Raw genomic sequence first — 20,084 nt, 5'->3', positions numbered from 1 at the left:
CGGGGAGGCTACAGGTCCTTGGCATACCTAAATCTGACGTAAGCGAACATGTGGCTTCGATCCAACTGCTCTAAAACATACTACAAAGATTTATTTTATTTACAAAGAAGGGTTTTAGACTGGATCTAGAACATGAGAACCAAGGGCACATGGAAATCAGCTAGTCCCTGGTATTTTCCTGTTTGTGTCACCTGATGGCACCTGTGTCTTTTTTCTCCTAATCGATGACTCACTAAGCTCCAAGAGTTGGTCTTGAAAAGACAGCATGGTCTTTGGCACACACGTTATTTGGTACCCTTAGTTCTATATTAAAGGACTACAGGGAGACATGGCTCTGAGACACGTAGCCCAGACGACACAGTACGCAGGAATGAGAGCAGAGCACACCTGTTTTGTAGGTCAGAAGCCAACCCTTGTTTTATTGAAATGTGTACAGGAGATTGGAAAAGAAAAGGACCAGACTGCACTGTGGCAAGGGACAAAGCCTGTGCCACATCCTAACTCCACCGTGCCCGACGTCCTGCAGGCAGCTCTTTGGAACTTGGTTTGGCTGCAGCCTCCACAGAGGCTTTGTGAAGCCCAGAACTCCTGAGGTCAACCCTCAACCATGGGTGACCATGACATCCACCTCACTGCAAGGTGGGGAAGGCCACCAGGTCAGTCAAACAGGAAGGTGTCCTTTGAAGAAACTCAGGTCTTGAAAGCTCTAGGATCTTCCCAGTGGTTTCCAAGCAGGCGGGAAGAAGGCAGTGTCCACCAGAAACCGAGCTCTACTCACCCCCCACTGAGTTGTGTCCATGGAATCCGAAGCCCTGGCAGAGCCAAGTTCATGGGCAAAATCCACACTTCAGATCCACACTGCGTCCTGTAGCCCAGGTGCAGACAGGTGCATGGACCAGCTCCCCGACAGGCCCGCAGCTGGCTCACTTCATGTTCCTCTCGATCCAGTCTTTGAAAGGCAGCACCTTGGTAAACGCTGTGGAAAGGCGATGACTACATGATCTGTCATAGCTCCAGCTGACCAGCCCCACCAGATGCCAGCGTGGCTCGGGTGATGCCCGGCCGGGGAAGGACATAGCGGCGATGCCCCCTGTCTCCGCCGTGCAGATGTCCGAAGGGGCACTGGAGTCCTGGCTGGCACAGAACATGTTGTCGGTGACGCTCACGGGGATGCCGTGGTCTTCGTGCTGCTCCTCACACAGCAGTGAGTCCACCACCCTGACCAGCCCAGAGCGCAGCGTGTCGTTCTTGAAGCCAGGGCTCCTCACATCTGCCAGGATGTTCCAGCCAGCCACCGTGAGGTGGGACTCCTGGAAGGAGATGCTGAGGTCCCTGGTGGCAGCGAGGCAGATGGGCTGGACCCGGGTGCTGATGCGGGCCTTGTCCAGGAGCTTCAAGATGGCGATGTCAGCGTCCAGCAGAATGGGGTCGTAGTTGGGATGCAGAATGATGGCCGAAATCTACCAATACAAGGAATGGACAGCAATGGTGAGCATCCGGCTCCATGGCAGACAAGGACAGTCAAGTTGGGGGGCTAAATTATTGTGGAGAAATTGTCCAAAAACCGGGTACCATTATTTGACATACTTTGCTCAAGAAATCTTAGAAAGGAACTGCTCTGTTTCCAGGACTGCAAATTGAAATGACTACTAGAGTGTGGTGGACGACATTAAATAAGTGGAGTATTCAGGTGAAGCCTCAGAGAATGGGAGCACACACACCCCATCTAAAGTGGACAGAAAGCTGGGTGCAGCAACCTGTGATCCCAGTGACTCAGGAGGCTGAGGCAGGAGGATTGCAAATTCAAGGTCAGCCTCAGCCACTTAGCAACACCTGTCTCAAAATAAAAAATTAAAAGGACTGAGAATGAATTTGGATGGTAAAATATCACTGGGTTCAATCCCCAATGTGTATAACTAACTAACTAACTAAATAACTAAATAAATAAATAAATAAAATATGGCTGGGGTTTGGGCTCAGCGGTAGAGCACTCGCCTAGTACATGAGAGGCCTGGGTTCAATCCTCAGCACCACATATTTAATAGAATAAAGGTATTTTGTTCATCTACAACTAAAAAAATAATTTTTAAATAAAATAAGTGGGCAGAGGCCACTTCATTCCAGCTGACCACTGCCGTACAGAAAATGGGTCAGCATTCTAAATTTGCCAGAGAAGGGACTCCAGATCTTTAATTGAAACATCTTAAATTTTTAACGGTGGTAAGTAACTAATGAAGAAAATAGACATCAGCATCATCAACACACAAAGCCCAAAAGCTACATCTGTAACGTTTCATGTGCCTACATGCCAGCAAGATGGAGCCCTGTTCCGTAATAACATCCCATAATACTTTCCCCATAAGAACATTCATAGACTTTTTCACACTCTTTCTTGATGTTCCCGAGTCTTGCTGATCACCCGCTTTGACAGAGCCCTGTAAGAGCTCACATCTGTGATACCTTATAATTTTCAAGGTTGATGTTCTGTTATTGGAACTGTGTTTGAGCCCATTTTCTTGAGAAACCTCACGTCACACTCATCATGATATATGGGTCTCTCTCCCACTGGTCTTCAGAGTGAAAACCACTCTTTGTTCTTTTTTGTATCTAGTTTCAGTGAAGGGAACACTGTTGTATCCCCCAAATAGATGGATGGACAGATAGAAGGATAGGATGAGAGATGGCTGGATGGATGGACAGATAGGTAGGTGGATAGATGGATGGATGGATGAACAGACAGATGGGTGAATAGAAGGCAGGGAGGGACGCAGGAAAGAGCAAAGCATTCTGTAAATTGATGAGGATTGTCTTGGATAGGATTTGTCTATGTCCTCAAAGCCTACCAGGATAACGCCCAAATGTATTGGGTGATTAACTCTCTTTTATTCACAAACTATTTGTTAATCTACTTTGAACTTGACTCTGTGCTAGGCTGTGAGGGTCCCGTGACATAGAATGCTTATGGAGTAGATGGTTTTAGGCCAAGCAGGTATTAAACAAATAATTTCACTAATTTTTAATTTATTATGAGCTACTAGACAAATTATATGTGTATTTTACTTGGAGGTAATTGAATTGTTTTTTTTAAATATTTATTTTCTAGTTGTAATTGGACACAAGACCTTTATTTTATTTATTTATTTTTATGTGGCGCTGAGGATTGAACTCAGAGCCTCGAACGTGGTAGGTGAGCCCTCTACTGCTGAGCCACATCCCCAGCCCAGTAATTGACTTTTGATAACCATGATGATAGATGGAGCTTGTCTCCTACTTTTAAAAGAAGCAAATTGGGGAAGGACAGGATGGTCTTTCTAAATGCCCCTTTCCAGTACCTGTCAATAGGTAACACCAAGCCCCTGGTATGTGCCAGGCCCAGGACTGGTACTGACATGCCAAGTTGACAGGGCTGACATGGTCCTGCTCTCCTGTGCTTAGAACTAGGTGAGCCAAAGCTCCGGTTTCCAAGTTGAGCCCTCCTCCTCTCTCACCCGTAAGCTCTGGATGGTCTTCTCATCCCGGTGGTCATCCCGGTAAAATTTCCCCAAGACGATTTTGAGATCTGCTGTCTTGATGACGGTGACCTTCCCCAAGTCAGTAACACAGTGGGCGGCCACCACCACCGTGCGCTCGTTCACCAGGGCACCGCTGCAGACCAGAAACCATGCGCCCTTGTGCAGGCCCCCATCGTGCACCCCACTGGTCCTCCTGTAGATGGCTGCTTGCCATGGCCAGCGCGTCCCTTGGGTCTTCAGAGAAGTGACGTTCTCGACTTTCCCACAGACTATGGAGAAAGCACCAGTTCAGTAATACCAACTTAGATATTTCCATCCAAAGGGGAATGCGTCTCTCTACCAGGAGAGCACCAACTGGAAAGGTGGCCCCATGGGTCCAATGACCACTAAGCCATCTCACCTGGTTTTCTTCTCCCTTTAAATACTAATCTAGACACCGTTGGTTATAAAGGCGAAGGTTAAAATTGGAGGTTTGATAGTAAAATGAAACCCCGATTGTGATCCCAGGCACTTACTATCAATAGGACTTGGGTCAAGTGACCTAATCTTTTAGAGCCTCAGTTTCCTCACCTGTAAAATGGATAGAGCAATAATAATGGTCTCGTAGGTTCCAGAAGACTGAATGAGATGATGTATACAGACACTCAAAAATATCATGACCGTCATGATAAACGTGACCACCATGAACTAGACCACGCTGTTCTCCTTTCACAAGGGGAGAATGAAGAAAGGAGCTGGGTCCTGTTCTAGACACTTCCATATATTATCTCAGTAATCACCATCTTAACAGAGGAGGTAATTAATATTTCATTAATTAATAACAGTTACCTAATTAAAATCACTGCAGGGTGGCTGTGAAATGGAGCTTAGGGTAGCCAGATGACGTAACGAGAGGCTGCCTAGCACCTCTAACCCCTCCCCACTTGCTGTTTAGTTCCTGCTCTCTTCCTTTTCTCCCAGTAAATATGGTAGAGTTATCCACAGCAAGTATGCCCCTAGGAGTTCATGACTCCGCTTCTCCTGGGAAGTAAGTTCAAGCCAAAGGCAGACACTTCTAACCATGGGGTTCCGGGTATCACCAAACTAGGGAAAGCCATGCAAGACCATTCCTTTGGACAATGGGACTCTCCCCAGACAACAAGGTGAATGGCTTTACACAGGCCACTTTGGAAACTGGAAGATACTGCCACTCAAAGATGAGCCTTGACTCACTAGGGATGCAGGATGGGGCCCGCCCACTCCACTTCCCGGTCCTCAGGCACGTCCTCCGGCTGCTGCCCAGGCGGCGGTAGAAGGGTGAGATGCACTCATACTGGAGCTGGGTGTGCAGGTGCTGGTACCCAGGGGGCAGGTCTCCAAAGGGAAGGGCTGGCTTCTTGGTAGGGGCACCCCGCAGCTTCTCCTTGCTGAAGGCCGATGAATAGAGCTGGTGTAATGGCGTCTCCCTGGGTCAGAGCACATGGGGCCAGAGAAAGGGAAGGGCAAGAGACTGTCACTGTGGTCCCTTTAGCACCCATGCCAGGTCCCACGTAGATATGTGGTTACAGAAGAAGAGGAAAATGTCCTGTCTCTGTCTCTATATCTCTGTTCTTTCGCTTCCTTTCTCTTCTCTCTCTCTCTCTCTCTCTCTCACACACACACACACACACACACACACATACACACACACACACACACACACACACACACACACACTGTACCCTACACCTCTTACAACTGAGCAAATTCTCTTGTACGCCTCAATCTTTTCATTCCTCCATTTCCATTTCTGGCATGCTTCCAACTGCCTCGGATTTTAACCAAAGAGAACTACATCTGACATAATAGCTGCTATGCAAAGACACTACACACGCACACACACACAAATTTAATTGCGAAACTAAATAGAAAAGGGAGTTAATTTGAATGAGAGAATGCAGGCGTACTTTTTTTTTTCCCCTCCAAACATTATCATAATGGGGCAATATTAGGAATTGACTTGAACTAAACTGTGTTGATACAGTAGCTTGATTTAGCAATTAGCAGATGTAATTAGTTCACCTCGGAGAATAGAAATTTCTCTCAGGGCACATTGATTGGGAGAAATATGAAGTGTTGTGTGTAAATGTGGAAAGGGATATTAAATGATCCCTGAAGGCGAAGGCCCCAGAGACCACTCCGGGGTTCTTGGGGGAGATATGCGCACATTGTTCTGCTTGTGTTCGTTTTATATTGGTGCCCACTGAGTGACAAGCTGAAATCCCTTTAGGAATCAATGTCTTCATTCCCATTTGATGAATGGAGAAGGGAAGCCCAGAGAGGTAAGTGAGAGTGCTCGCGGGCACACAGGGAAGGAAGATGGTTCCTGAGACCACCGTGCTTAGCCGTCGTGACTTCCACGTGGTGTCGCTACCACATCAGTTTGATATCACTGCAAGAAATTCTTTCATGCCTCTCTACAGAACTTGGATCAGAGCAAATGTTCCACCTAGATTGATTTCACTCAACAAGTATTCCTATCATGGTTCTAACCAGGTCTGTGATTCTGGGAGCTTCTGCACTTGCTAACAAGCTTATCTCTAGGCCACTGAAGGTTCACACTGCCTTTGGGGGCTCCCCAGGTGAGCTTGGCTGTTGGAGATAGGCAGAACCCCCACCCCCCCACACTTCAGCAGCCTGCCTTCCAGAAAGATATTGAAAACCAAAGTTCAGGTTTGCTTCTCATTTACATGAGACAGCGGGCACGTTGCCACCTAACCTCCCATTAAAACTGTCTTAAAAACTGTGTTCTTTTTGAGAGGGGTTCCTCCTCAGGATGTCTCTTTGGGAAGAACAGGTGGATTCCACTTATTGGAGAGTCCAGCCCAGGGAATCACAGAGACCTGAAGACAGGGCCGAGTTTGAATTCCATTGCCACCATTCCAAAGGAAATGTCTTGCCTAAAAGGGAGAGACTTGAGAGAGAGAGAGGAAGGGTCAGAGGCTGAGGGGCATCCTCACCAAGGAACACTCCAGGGCGAGCCTGGTCACTCCGGCTCATTATTACGAACCCTAACAATAGCTGCCTTTAACAGGTGCTTGTAGGTGCAAGGTGCTTTGCTAAGCGTTAGTCTAGTGCATCAGGGAGCAGACCCCGGAGCCAGATGCTGAATTTATATCCTGGTTTTGCCACTTCTAGCAGTGTGACCTGGGGCAAGTTACTTTACTTCTCTGAGCCTCAGTTTACCCATCTATAATAAAAACGGTAATAAAAATCTGTAATAGAAAGAATAATGCCTTCCTCAGAGGCTATAGTGAGAATTAAATGAGCTAAGACATGTAATGTACTCAGAAGAGCAGCTTTATAGAGAAAACATGCAATAAGTGTCAGCTATTCGTGTTGGATTTAATCCTTACAACAATTCCCAGAGACTGCTATGATTATTCTTGCTTTTCAAGAGAAGGAAAAAAAAATAAAAGGCTCAGCAAGCTTAGGAACTTTCCTAGGCATACCTAGAACTAAACAGGGGCAGAACCAGGTCAGGAACCCTTGACTGTCAGTCACTCCAATGTATTCATTCAGTAAATATTTATTGAGTGTCTTCCACATGGCAGGCACTGTCTCAGGCACTAGAACAAAGAAGATAATGCTCCTGTACTTGTAACTTCTGTATTTGGAATGGGGAGACAGAAATTGAACACGTAAACCAAGATAACCGGTAGAGAGGGAGCTGAGATGAACAAGGCCAGAGAACATCAGGTAAAGGAGTCGGAGGGCAGCAGGGGGTGGTAAGCTTGATAGTTTTAAAAGGACAGTCAAGGGAGGCCTCTCTGTCAGGTAAAAACTGAGCAGAGAACTGAAAGAAGGGAGGCAGCGAGCCTCGATGGGATCCTGTGGAAGAAGTTTCCAGACCAAAGGAGGCACAAGAATAAAGTTGTACAGCAGAACTGTGCTTGGAGAGAGAGAGAGAGGAAGCCTTCCTTATTGGAGCAGACACAGGGAAAAAGAGATGAATAGAACTGGGACTACTGCCCCCATCCCCCAAGGTGGTCTTCACCTCTGTCTTCCAGAGCTCACATCCCTGATGGCGACTGGCCATGCATCTCTGGTTTCTGGACTCCACTGTCTCCTCTCTGCACTACCAGAACCTCTGACTGCAGCTGGGGTTTAGGAAGGTGTTCTTCCTGATGCCAGCGCCTAGGAGCTGCCACAATGCAGAAGACTCAAGTATGACAACCCCGTTCCTCAAAGACCATCTGAGTGTCTTGCTTCTCACCAATCATCTACTTTCCCACGATCCAATAAAATTTGTCCATCTTCCAACCGTTGCTACCTCTTGGCCAAAGGCAGCTGGCTAATGAGCTTCCATGGAACAAGCCCTATTCTTTCATGACCATTTAGCACTAAATGTCCCTAAGAAACCCCAACACAAAGTAGAGAAAGGGAATGGGAGAGGAAATCTCCTTTACCCTTCCTAACAGAGTGCAGGTGTTTCAGTCTCACCTTGACTGGACCTGCATTGGAAGAACCCTCCTTCTCACCAGGTCTGAGACCTTTGGCTCTCGGCAGGCTGGAAAAAAAAAAAAAAAAAACAGACAGGGTCGCATCATCTGTTTTCAGACTCACTGTTCACATGGCTCAGTTCAGATTCATCCCTAACCCCCTTTCTGGATACCACGTGCTCATTCCCCAGACTCAGAAGCAAGATATGTCAGCCAAGCTTGAATAGTTCGTTTAGCAAAAAAGCATGCTGCCTTTCTCCTAAATTGACAGCTTTCTCTGAAGAACTCTGATGCCTCTGAGAAACTCCTCCACCTAGGTGATTTGGGGCCTTGACGATTAATAGATAGGACTATCTGCTTATGCGTCTAGCATTAGCACACTTGATCAGAATGGAATAAAATTCAAATGGAGTCCTAATTTATAGCCCATACTGGGAATTAGAAGGTTCTCATTTAAAACCAGGCAGCAATGTCAATCATAGATAAGTCTTGGGTAATTGATTTTTTCCAAGTCCTTTCTCTGCTATTAAGGACCCCAAAAAATCTCTAGGAGACAACTCAAAGCTCAGTTTAATTTTTCTGAAGTCTCCTTTTTATTTTTTTCCACAAGTGAAAAGGAGTCCTTCCCATCTCACTTTCCCAATCAAGAGCAGCCAACATTTGTCTAATTAGCGACTTAGAGTACTTCAGTTGTATTAATTTGTAAAAGAAGAGTTGACAAAAATCTCCAAGGACATATGTAACGCCGTTCCCATACTTAATGAAATAAAACATCAGAAATCTATGCTGGTGGGGATGAAAGTCGTTCCTGGCTAAAGTCTAAAGTGATTTATTCCTTTCACAAATCATTCCCTTTCATTCCTTTTCCCATGATTCAGGTTGTTGACAAACACCCAGAAGGGAAAGTAGAGGACTGAGGCAATTATCTGGATAATCTAGGACAAGAACACGCTTTTCTTCCTAGTAAACAGCCAGATCATTGTGACTGTCCCCCAAAACAGAGGTGCCGCTAACCAGAAGCAGCTGGAAACTATGCACCCCCACTGCAACAGAAATGGTTCCAACCGCTCTCTGTAACATTTCATTTCTCTGGCTCCAACGTACATTTTGCAGTTTACCGCCTGGGTTGCCTCCCTTTGCCTTTGAAATTCCCTCCCTCCTTTTCCTGAACTATCCGTTTAGTTCCTACAGCTGTCTGTTGAATGTTCAAAGGTCTACTATGTTTGTCTTGAAACATCTTAACTGGTCTCACCTCTCCAACATAGGCAGCCAGGGAAGATGAGTCCATTCAGTTTTGACCTTGGATCTGCATATATAAACCTCAGCCCTATTGTTTTTCCTGAACTGTTCTGATAACTATATCACTCTCCCCCATCACCTCAAGATGCTGTGATTACAGTAAGCAAGTCTTCCCTAAGTCCAGAAAAATGAAGCAAATATTTTTAGGGATGGTTTCCTATCTAATAGATAATGTGGTTCGGGAGAAAACTTAAGAGAGAAAGGGACCCCCCCCCCACTCTCCAACACACACACAGGGGCTTAAAAGAATGCATTAAAGCTATCAAAAGGCACAGTAACTTCATCTACCCCTATAGGATCCTGAAACACCCATAAGTTACCTTTTATGCAGATGGGCTGTTTCCCTGACCACTCTCCATTCTGTTGGCAAGTTCTCTTCTCATTGCCACTAAGAACATAGGAGTTATTACAAAAGAATGACACCACAGTGCCGATTTTTACAGATCGCCCATTGAGCAATCCAGGACCTCCTGTTATTTTCTTGTACCCATTGACTGGTCCCCCAAGATCTGAGCAGTTTCTTTCTTCAAGGACTAAAAATGAAAAACAAGAGAAAAGAAGAACTGTTAAAAGTCTGAGTCATTTAACTTTGGAATAGAATCTTTTCATTATTTCATTGAATTTAAAAATACAGTGATAACAAGCCTGCTAACAGTGCGCGCAAAAGAATTACCAAGAGAAATCTCCTAATAGCAAATGCATGTATTAGACACGTCTTTCCTTGTTTTAATGATTTATTCTTAGATGGAGAAATAGTTTATTCAAAATGTAAACAACTTTGACACAAATCTGACTCTTATATGATCTTGTTCTTTTTTTTTTTTCAAATTATAGGAGCTGGGCAAGACTGGACAAGAAAAATATTTCACCTTAGTTTATGATCAGGATACAGGCATAATTAGTTTTCAGTGTTGTATTATCTCCCTCATTTCCTATCGCTTGAGCAATTAAATTAGACTGTTCAGTTTCCTATTTATGTTGTATACAAAAAAGTAGAACTGCTTAACAACAAGAATAAATATATGAAATAAATTTAGATCTTATATTTCATATCAAGAAAAAAAGTGTTTCAAGTTTTAGTTAAAACTACTAGAGGACAATATCATTGCAAAAATATTACAAATTCCCCCTGATGCCCAAATGTAACTTTTTATCTGTATACTTAATATTCTTAATGACTTAAAGTAAAAATGGCATCCCCAACCATTCTGAGCACTGAACAGGATTTTAGATTTAATCTGGAAAAATTCTATTAAATAGGTAACATATTTTTCTCATACAGATTATGGCACAATACTGAATATGACCTGTCTAAGCAAAGAGAGTGAGTCCTCCAAAGAATTCAACTGAATTTGGGCACTAATCTATCATCTTCCTTGGTTTCTTTTTAATAATTTCTTCTAAGGCACAGGCTCATTCCTATAAAACAGTTCTCGTGTAATGCAGTTATGCATTTGACGTACTTTCCTTCCCATAACTGTCCCAATTATCTTCCAAGCAACTTACTTGCTTGCCCCCAGGCAAGAAAAGAATCTTCTTTCAAATAGCGCTTTTAAAACATTCAAGAATTAAAAATAAACAACTTTACCGGGTGCAACTTGGCAAGATTGCTGCAATTAGCCAACTGACTGGTTTGTCTCCTCTAGGATTATCCATAGCCCATGTGGCAGATGATCAATAACACTCTGTGTGCTTTGGGGATTATGTAATATGAGTGATTTCCCTGGTGGGTGAATCCAAAACTCCTATTTTAAGTGTAAAAAAAAAAGGGACCTCACTGAGCGAGACTGTTTAAAATACTAAAATGGTATAAAGAGGGCAATGTGGCTTTTTTATGCTTCAAGTGGTCTCAGAAAACCCTAGTGCTTGTATTTTCAGGAATCCCTCTCTGATGGGAGGGGGAGGGAGAGGAAGCAGTACATGTCACCTCCGTGATGGCGCCAGCTTCTTTTAGTAGATGCATTAAGTCTGAACATATATCCCAGGGTGACCACTGGGGCTCAGAGACCACAATAAAAAACGGAGTGTATCCTGCCTGTACGCTTAAAATAATGGAACTAGTTGCCAACATAAAACTTGGGAGAATTCACACAAAAATAGGTCTCACTGGCTTCTCACACAATTCAGATCTTCAGTCTCCCAGCCTGCCTCCCCCAGATGACAACCACCTGGAGCTGAGAAATGGCTCTCTGCTCACCTGGGAGCCGCATTCTTCACCAGGCTGCCTGGCTCTGGCAAGTGTTTGAATCTGTGGCCAGTTGCCTATCGAGAGGCTATGATTTATGCACTTCAAGTGTAGGTCCTCGTTTGTTTTGAGCTTTACTACAGCTCATGGTCAAAAAAGAATGGGTGATATTTAAGGCCATTCCTGGAATACTTGGAGAAAATGAACGAGACTGCAGCTACATCAGCCTCAGCAAAAGATTAATCTTTTCTACTGATGGTTTTGATAGGTGAGCCTGACAGGGGGGTTGTCTTCCCCTTGAAAGGAAGCTCTTCCATGATCTGCTAGACTCCATGCCCTGAGCTGCCACAGCAGGGTTCTCATGGAACACACACACACACACACACACACACACACACACACACACACTATTTAAAGTGGGCTTAAATACTAGGAATTTTGGAGAGTTCTTGAGCCCTTGGAGATAGAGATTTAGAGGCTATAAAAGAAGACTTAAAGAGAAATTAACTTGGAATACACAAATATCTCTGTACAAGGGTAAAGGATGCCACTAAACATCTGCAATTCTTAAATGCAAACAATTTTATAACTTGACATTTTTGAAATCAGGTCCTAAGTGTAGTTTTCACACCAAAATTTCCGTACAACTTAAATTCAATACCTTAGAATGGAGAACTATGACAACTATTATTTGGTTTTAAGTTATTGCTTGTGGAATGTCATCATTAGGATAGAGCAAGTAATGCTTCTACGTTAGGATCCAATGGAGTGTTCAGGGGACTGAATGCTTGTTTCCCCCTCAAATTCACATGTCGAAATCCTAAGCCCCGATATCACGGTATTAGGGAGAGGGAGTCTTTGAGAAGTGATCAGGTTGTGAGGATGGAGCCCTGGTGTGTGAGATTTTTGCCCTTATTGAAGGCAACTCAGAGAGTTCTCTCTCCCTCCTCCTCCATGTGAGGATACAGCAAGAAGACAGCCTCTATGAACCAGAAAGCAGCCCTCACCAGACAGTGAATCTTCCAGCGCCTTGATCTTGGACTTTCCAGCCTCCAGAACTGTGAGAAATAAATGTTTGTTGTTTAAATCACTCAGTCTATGGTATTGTCTTGTAGCAGCCCCAACTGACAAAGACAGAAGGCAAGACTACGGCTGAAAATCAAGGGAAATATAGACAACAGAATCAGATTTATAAAGGGTCCAGCAAAGTGGTCATCTGACACTAGTTAAGAATATGCTTTGTATACAACCAGGGATATGAAAAATGGTGCTCTATATGTGTAATAAGAATGGAACGCATTACGCTGTCATATATAAATGAAAAAATGAATTAAAAATGCAAAAAATAAATAACTCCATTGACTATCTTCCAGAAATAAAAGACAAGATTGAGAACTTCAGTAGAAAACCAGAAATGCCAAAAAAACAAACAACCTAAGAAAAAATCAAAAAACTGAAAAATTTAGTAACAGAACTCAGTGGATGGATTTAATAGCAAACTAAAAAGAACTGAAAGATAGCTTATAAGAAAACTTTCAGAATGAAGTTGAAAGAGACAAGAAGGTGAAAATGTACTCGAAAATCTAAGAGGTTCATAGGACACAGTGAGAAGGTAAAGAAATACATAATTAACATTCCAGGAAAGGAGACAGTGGGGAGAGGGAGGTGGGGGGGAGGGGGAGGTAGGGGGGGAGAGGGAGGTGGGGGGGAGAGGGAGGTGGGGGGGAGAGGGAGGTGGGGGGGAGAACAGGAGGGAGGAAGAAGAAAAAGAAGAAGAAAAGGAGGAGGAGGAGAAGAAGGAGAAGAGGAAGGAGAAGATAGAGGAGGAGGAAGAGAGATGACAATGGTAGAAACAATGTGCTAGGAGATAATAGATGAAAACTTTCCTGTACTCATGGAAGAATTTGACCTACAGATTCATAAAGCCCCAAACCAGACAAAAATGAAAAAATAGATACGTGGGAATGTTTTAAAGCAACCAAAGTGGAGACAGACCAAGGGATTTGAAAAACATACTTTCCGAAACTTGCAGTCATTGCTGGGCATGATGGCACACACGTGTAATCACAGAGACTCAGAAGGCTGAGGCAGGAGGACCATTGGCTCAGCAACTTAGTGAGGCCCAAACTAACCTAGCAAGACCCTGTCTCAAAGTTTTTAAAAAGGGAAGGGGGGCGGGAGCGGCTAGCAATGTAGCTCAGTGGTAAAGCACCCCTAGGTTAAATCTCTAGTCCCCCAAAAAGTGAAAATTAAAATAAAATAACAATTGTAGTAATTATCTTTACTGATAACATTAAGAATGATTTTGCTTCTTTATACTTTTTTCAAGTTTTACAATCATAAAGTAAAATCATAAAAGTTTGTTTTTTATTATTTTGTTGTTGTTTCTGTTTTTATTATTTTTTTAAATATTTTATTTTTTAGTTATAGTTGGACAAAATACCTTTATTTTATTATTTATTTATTTATTTATTTTTATGTGGTGTGGAGGATCGAACCCAGGGCCTCACGACACACTAGGCAAGCGCTCTACTGCTGAGCCACAGCCCAAGCCCCAGTTATTATTGTTTTAAAAAATCAAACAAAATATTTTTGAGTGCTGTCCATTAAACATCTAAATCTAGCATAAAGTGTTTTATGCCTTGTTTTTTGGTCCAATTGTCTCTCAGTCCATACAAATCTCTTTAATATTTTGTATAATCACATTATACAATTTTGCATGAAATCTCTTAAATAAGTCTTGTAACTAGACTCTGGTAGAAAAAATACTGGCCTCTAGGATCAGATAGATATGAATTCAAATATTCATCTGGTTCCCCAGAGTCTACAATAGCAAGCACTTAATAAATATTTGTTAGGGGTAGAAGGGACAAAGAGTGAAAGTTTTTCATTCTTGTACTTAAGAAACTAAGAGCTGGGAACTAGTAAACCTCCCCAACCATTGCTTTTCTTAACTATAAAACAAAATAATAACACTTACCTGGCTGGGCTGGTTTTGAGGAGTCACAGAAATAACAAAAAAGTTTCCTTTTCCCTCATTTGCCTTTGTTTACAAAGCACCCAATGCCTTTAAAAGCCAGTTCCCCAAATTTAATACACCTTAAAGAGCACTCCAGAGAGAAATCTTAATAGCTCATTATTAGACCTATTCAAGCACAACACAGCCTTCCGCTCTATTTCCTGGGCTTTTGCTAATGTTTACCCGTGATGAACTTCCAAAACTGTGTTGATTCAGACTTCTGGGTACCAACCAGGGTGTCTGTTCATTTATTTTGTTTAATCTTACACAATAAAGCCTTAAAATTATGTTCCTATATCAAACAACCCCCGAGTGTTATTCTTTCTCTTTCATTTTCTGTACTTTCCAAAGCCTGCATACTCCCTTGTGATGTTTTTTGAAGAGAATTCTAAAACTTTCTCCCTCCTTCCTTCTCTCTCCCAGTTGACATCTACCTGGTGGGTACATAGACTATCTGCATCTCATCAGAGCTCCTCCCTGCGGTTAGGTTTCAAAATGATTTTTTCCCCCTATGTGTTCTCTTTTTAGAAACCTTTGTATCTCCCCATTGAACAGATTCATGATTCTTTCTGTTTGATTTTTTTCAAGGACTTTAGGTTTCATTTCTCCTCAGCGGGATGGATATTTTCAGGCAAAGCCAATGGAGAATTTAAAATATCTGCATCCCTGGCCTGAAGGAGCACCAAACACCTGCTTTGTTAAATAAAAGATTGCATGATTAGTAATAAATAGCCCATTGCCCTGTTACTTTTGGAACTCAGCCTGGGGACATTCACACACTAAGTTTAGCATGAAACCCCACATGCCATGGCATGAACAACAGCAGTCATCAGAGATACATTTCTCTGGGGTCTTGTTTCAAATAACCATTTCAAGAAAGCCTTCTCTCTCCCTCTTTTCTTTCCCAGGGCCACAGAATGAGGGAGTTCGCTGTTGAGTTCACTTCCCACGTGATTTCACACGTGACTGTTTACGTGAGGGTTTTGTGATGTCTCTTGTCATGACCATCACTGGTGTCCCAGCCACGTCCCCTCATACTCACAGGTCACCCATCCCTCACCTTCGACCTGTGACAGCTGGGGCCTGCTGCCTGCAGAGGGTGCCCTGGGGCATGGCCATCCGCTTATCCAGATGGAGGGAGTTCTGGCCTCCTCCCAGGCCCAGCCCAGGCTCACCTGTAGCCAATAAGTGGAAATAGAAGAACCCAATCCTTGTTCTTTGAGGTTTGATTTACATTCCCAGAACCCCCACGGGGGGATGGGCTGAGTAGAAGGTTACTTGAAAACATTCTTGCTTGATGTCTTCCTCTTTCTTATCTTGATTCTTCAACTCCTTGCTGGTTAATCACAGGAGTCATGCCTTGAGTGAATCACCTGGGCCCATAGGCTTGACTCGGGTTCTGTTTGGGGGAGAAACTAACCCAATACAGCTCTGCCGATTTCTCAGCTGGGCATCAGGGCCTCTCAGGCTTCTTCTCCATGGCACAGGTGTCTGCGATGAGGCCCCAGAGAGGCAGTGGGCTCAGCCCCAATATGGCGCCTACCTGCCTTTCGGCATTCCTGGGTGGTGATACGGTCTTGAGAAGGCTGCTGGGCCAGGCAGCTACAGGCTGGTCCTTAAGCCTGCACTCAGCCTCCATGCTGGCTCCTGGGCTCCAGCCCAGCCCCACAGCAGCCAATCTGCTGTACCTGAAGGGAACAGAGGATCTGAGGCAATGGGATTCCTCAGACCAAGCCGTGCAGACCAGAATCTACCAACAGAGGAGTCTCCTTGAGGATTTGGTATGGCCTACGTACAAGACTCTTTTCACAATCCGGGGGTACCAAAGAAGATGGAACAATAATTGAAACTGGATTTCTCATGATTCCCTGGATTATGGGGCTTAGAGTTGGATTTAAGATGATGTAAAGCAACTAAAATGTTATCTTTTTCTCCCCCTGAATGGAACAGGGACAGCAATACCTGTTACAAAGGCACCAAGAGGAGATGGCTAGGTCCAGAGGTCTGTGAGCAGGGGACATGGCGATGGAGACTTCAGAAAGCCTGTCAGATCAACACGCAGATGTCTTCAGGAAAAGTGGTTCTTCAGGGCACACTGATAATTCAGCTTTTCGGTACCCTCTAGTCAGAAAAGTAATATTGAATGTGACAAAAGGAAGTCCACATTCTTCATCCCTAACCCGGGGAGTGGACCCACCTTCTGGCTGTGGAAAGACCATAGACCTCTTTTCCCATGATATCTCTGTTCACCAGTATATTCCCGTCCGTAAAAGGGATACATTTTCCTAAACGAATCTAAAATCTTAATAGGATACACTAGCCCCCCACCCCCAATGCATATTTGTTTTCCCCTTTTATTTAGGTCTGCAAGCTGTAAGATCATATTTGGAGACAGGAGCTGTTTATAACCCCTTAGGAACTAAAGAATCCAGTTGCTGCTTTGCCTTTTGGAAGCCAGCATGTCCACCTTTCAGAGAAGGACTGGGGAGGTGCTGCTGCCTATGGATTTGACTGATCCCTTTGCCTTCACATGAAATGTTTAATGAGTACCTCCTCTGTTCACGGCAGAACAGGACATGGGAAGAGGTTTTTCTTTATCTTGAACATAGGACTTTTTCATTTAAACCCAGAAATACAAGTGACATCAGTCCAGGATGATTACACTAAAGTACTTTAGATATCTCAAGGCTTTCCTTGGCCTCCTGTAGGCAGTTAGAGACAAAAATGGTTGGATACTTTCCTCCCAGCGACTTATTCCTCAGATCAGAATCTTACCAGACAAAATCTTTCTCAATCAGCCAGGTATGGTGGTGACACCTGTCATCCCAGCAGCTCAGGAGGCTGAGGCAGGAGGATCACAAATTCAAAGTCAGCCTCAGCAACTTAGTAAGGCCCTAAGCAATGTAGTGAGACCTTGTCTTAAAATAAAAAGATAAAACAGGCTGGGGATGTGGCTCAGTGGTTGAGCACCCTGGGTTCAATCCCTGGTCCAAAAAACAAATCTTAATCAAAATAATTCCTCAGAGTTTAATTAGAATTTTAAGGAATGTTATTATAACAAATCCAGTTTTATTTCCTCAGGATAACTCAACTCACTCTGACACACACACAAAAAGAGAGAACCCACAGGGTGGGGGGGGCGGGGGGGGAGGAATGTACATAACGTTTTTCATTAGCATTAATTTATCCTAACTAGTGCCTTTCTTACCTGTGCTTCTAAAAGTACATCAGAAGATAGGACCCTAACCCAAGAATAAAATAAAGGTAATCACAGGGTCCTTAAATAAATTACAATAGGGTAAGGGGGGGGGTCTCAGCAAATACTAGTCAAGCATGAAATTTGACTGTGGCCTTGGTTGCAATGAAGATGTCCCTGGGTGTGATTGATTGAACTGAGTTGATACCTCTGAGCCTGCTGTGTTGTGTGAAAGAAAACCACTTATCTCTAGATAGGAAGCCGGGTGAAGTGGAACCAGGTTCTAATCTAGAGGCTTCTGCTGAGTTTAACCACGGGGGCCTTGTTGGAATTGGAGTTCCCAGTTTTATCACATTTGTGTTCTCCCTGAGTCACTAGACAGAGATCACCACTCAACCAGGGCACATGGTGAAGCTATGGCAGTGTGGCCAGTACATTAGAGCATAAAGCCAAAAACGAGACAATTAGAAGAGAGATGCTTCTCCATGATGGAAGCAGCCATGCTTCAATTGCTGTCTAAATGGGCTAAATGAGCATTCAAACAAATCTTTATTATTGGCTCTCTCCAAACATCACTGGTATCTCCACACACTCCCTGACCCTAGAGAAGAGGTATGTGTGTGTGTGTGTGTGTGTGTGTGTATGTGTGTGGTGGGGGTGTATATAGATTATAAATAAATTCCTGAGTCTAACACTGTTTTTTTAATCAGCCATGCAAATGATTCATATTTTGAGAAACCTTCAGATAAGGCTAACCCTTAAAATTTATGTTATTCATCATTGATCAAAGATTTATCTAAAACTTTATAGAGAAGCCACCAAATAGCGATTTAGCTGAATGTGATCACTGATCTTCTGGGAGAACATGACTAGATTCTGGGCTCCCCAACACCTGTCTAAGCATTATATCTGGACATGTCTCCCAAGGTGTTTCCAGAAGAGACCAGTGTTTGAATTGGTATCATGAGTAAAGGACTTACCCTCTCCAATGTGGGGAGGCAGCGTGTAATTCATGAGAGCCTGAATAGAACAAAGGAATGAGATGGAGGAAGGGAACATTGTGTTCTCTCTCTCTGCCTGACTGGCTGAGCCGGATATCCACACTCGGTCCTCAGGACTCCTGATTCCCAGGCCTTCATGCCTGAGCTGGAATCTACACCACTGACTCTCTACATTAGAGCCTTCAAATTACTAGCTCTCCTGGGTCTAGGTTATGGGGGTTCTCAGCCTCCATAGTCAGGTGAGCCTCTACCTAGATGAATCTCCTTTTGGTTCTACTTCTCTGGAGAACCAGGGCTAACATAGCTCTCTAGGCTCTACTAAGTTAGCTCTTCAAGAAACACACTTTCAGAGAGGTGTCTGAGGTTAAGTTCCCCCAGCAGTAGCGTGTGAGACTAGGTTTTGAGTACAAGCAGTTTATCTTGGTGGCAATCCCAGGAAGGGCCAACAGTGGACTAGGGAAAACTAAGACCGTGAATTTCTTAAGTTATCAAGCAAGTTATCACTGGGGGGCAACTGAGAATCAGTGCCATTTAGCAACTCTGGGAAACAATGGGACATGCCTCATGGTTATCCCACTCAAGGAGCAAGATACCAGTTCTCACCTAGGGAGCACCATCAATCCTTTGTTGAAGGATGATGGGATAAGTACTAACTCTACACGCCTCCAGGATGCCCGTAGGCCAGAGGGTCTTCACAGCTGGAGAAGGTCTCAGGCAGGGTTGAAGCAACAGGAGGGCAGGAGCTGGTTGAGCTGGCACCCACTGGAATAGTGCAAGCATAAACAAGACCAGTCCACTTTTTTTTTTGTATGAGAAGGGGAATGATCTAGTTTTTAGAGACATCTAGTAACACAGCACATTAATATTTCTATAATTTACAAAAAAGAAATGTTCAACGTTTCCCCAGTACTCACCCTTAGACACAGGAGAGCAAGGGAGAGGTCAGAATAAAATTAACAATCTTTGCAACTCTAAAGAGGTCTGTGTGTTTGCTTCCTTTCAATCTCTATTCCATCTGCTAGTCTTCTCTTTGGGATTGTCCTATTTCTGCTTCTAAATAATTTTAACCTAGTTATGATTGCTTATGTCCTCTTGGATTTTGGAAATGGATTGCAGCGATTTACGAAACTGTGAGTAAAAAGCATACATTTCTGTGGGCAAATTGTATGCTAATGAAATATTCATGTCAGCTTGATAACCAGCTGAGCGGAAAAAGTAAGTCAGGATCCCATTCTGCCTTTTTAGAAAGAGCTGAGTTTCGGGGCTGTAAGATTATCTGAGAATTAGCAAGGGAAACAGGGCCAAAGTCAACAGAGCCCATCACCCCACGATGGAGCTGGTGGCAGGGGCTGGGGACAGATGGAGGGACATTGGTCTCTATTCTTAGCATACTCTTGGGATCTACTCATTCT

General features: G+C 43.8%; 1 protein-coding gene across 2 annotated transcripts in view; it reads right to left on the bottom strand.

Moving 5' to 3' along the window:
- Positions 1-390: 390 nt before the first annotated feature.
- Positions 391-20,084, bottom strand: part of Pamr1 (peptidase domain containing associated with muscle regeneration 1) — a 79,894-nt gene continuing 60,200 nt past the window's right edge. The window contains exons 7-12 of one of the 2 annotated variants that reach the window (XM_021727799.3): positions 12,464-12,514; positions 9,592-9,804; positions 7,974-8,040; positions 4,725-4,957; positions 3,489-3,781; positions 391-1,460 (exon numbers count right to left, since the gene is read on the bottom strand). In XM_021727799.3, the coding sequence (XP_021583474.2) occupies positions 924-1,460; positions 3,489-3,781; positions 4,725-4,957; positions 7,974-8,040; positions 9,592-9,804; positions 12,464-12,514 (1,394 nt within the window). In that variant the 3' untranslated portion in view covers positions 391-923. The remainder of the gene's footprint in view (positions 1,461-3,488; positions 3,782-4,724; positions 4,958-7,973; positions 8,041-9,591; positions 9,805-12,463; positions 12,515-20,084) is intronic. The other variant, XM_005327401.5, reaches the window with a different exon arrangement.

This window comes from Ictidomys tridecemlineatus, chromosome 4 (genome assembly GCF_052094955.1).
Source record: "Ictidomys tridecemlineatus isolate mIctTri1 chromosome 4, mIctTri1.hap1, whole genome shotgun sequence".
In the NCBI taxonomy this organism is placed as follows: Eukaryota; Metazoa; Chordata; class Mammalia; order Rodentia; family Sciuridae; genus Ictidomys; species Ictidomys tridecemlineatus.
Note: the sequence above shows the minus strand (reverse complement) of the source record. Positions and strands in the feature narration are given on the sequence as shown.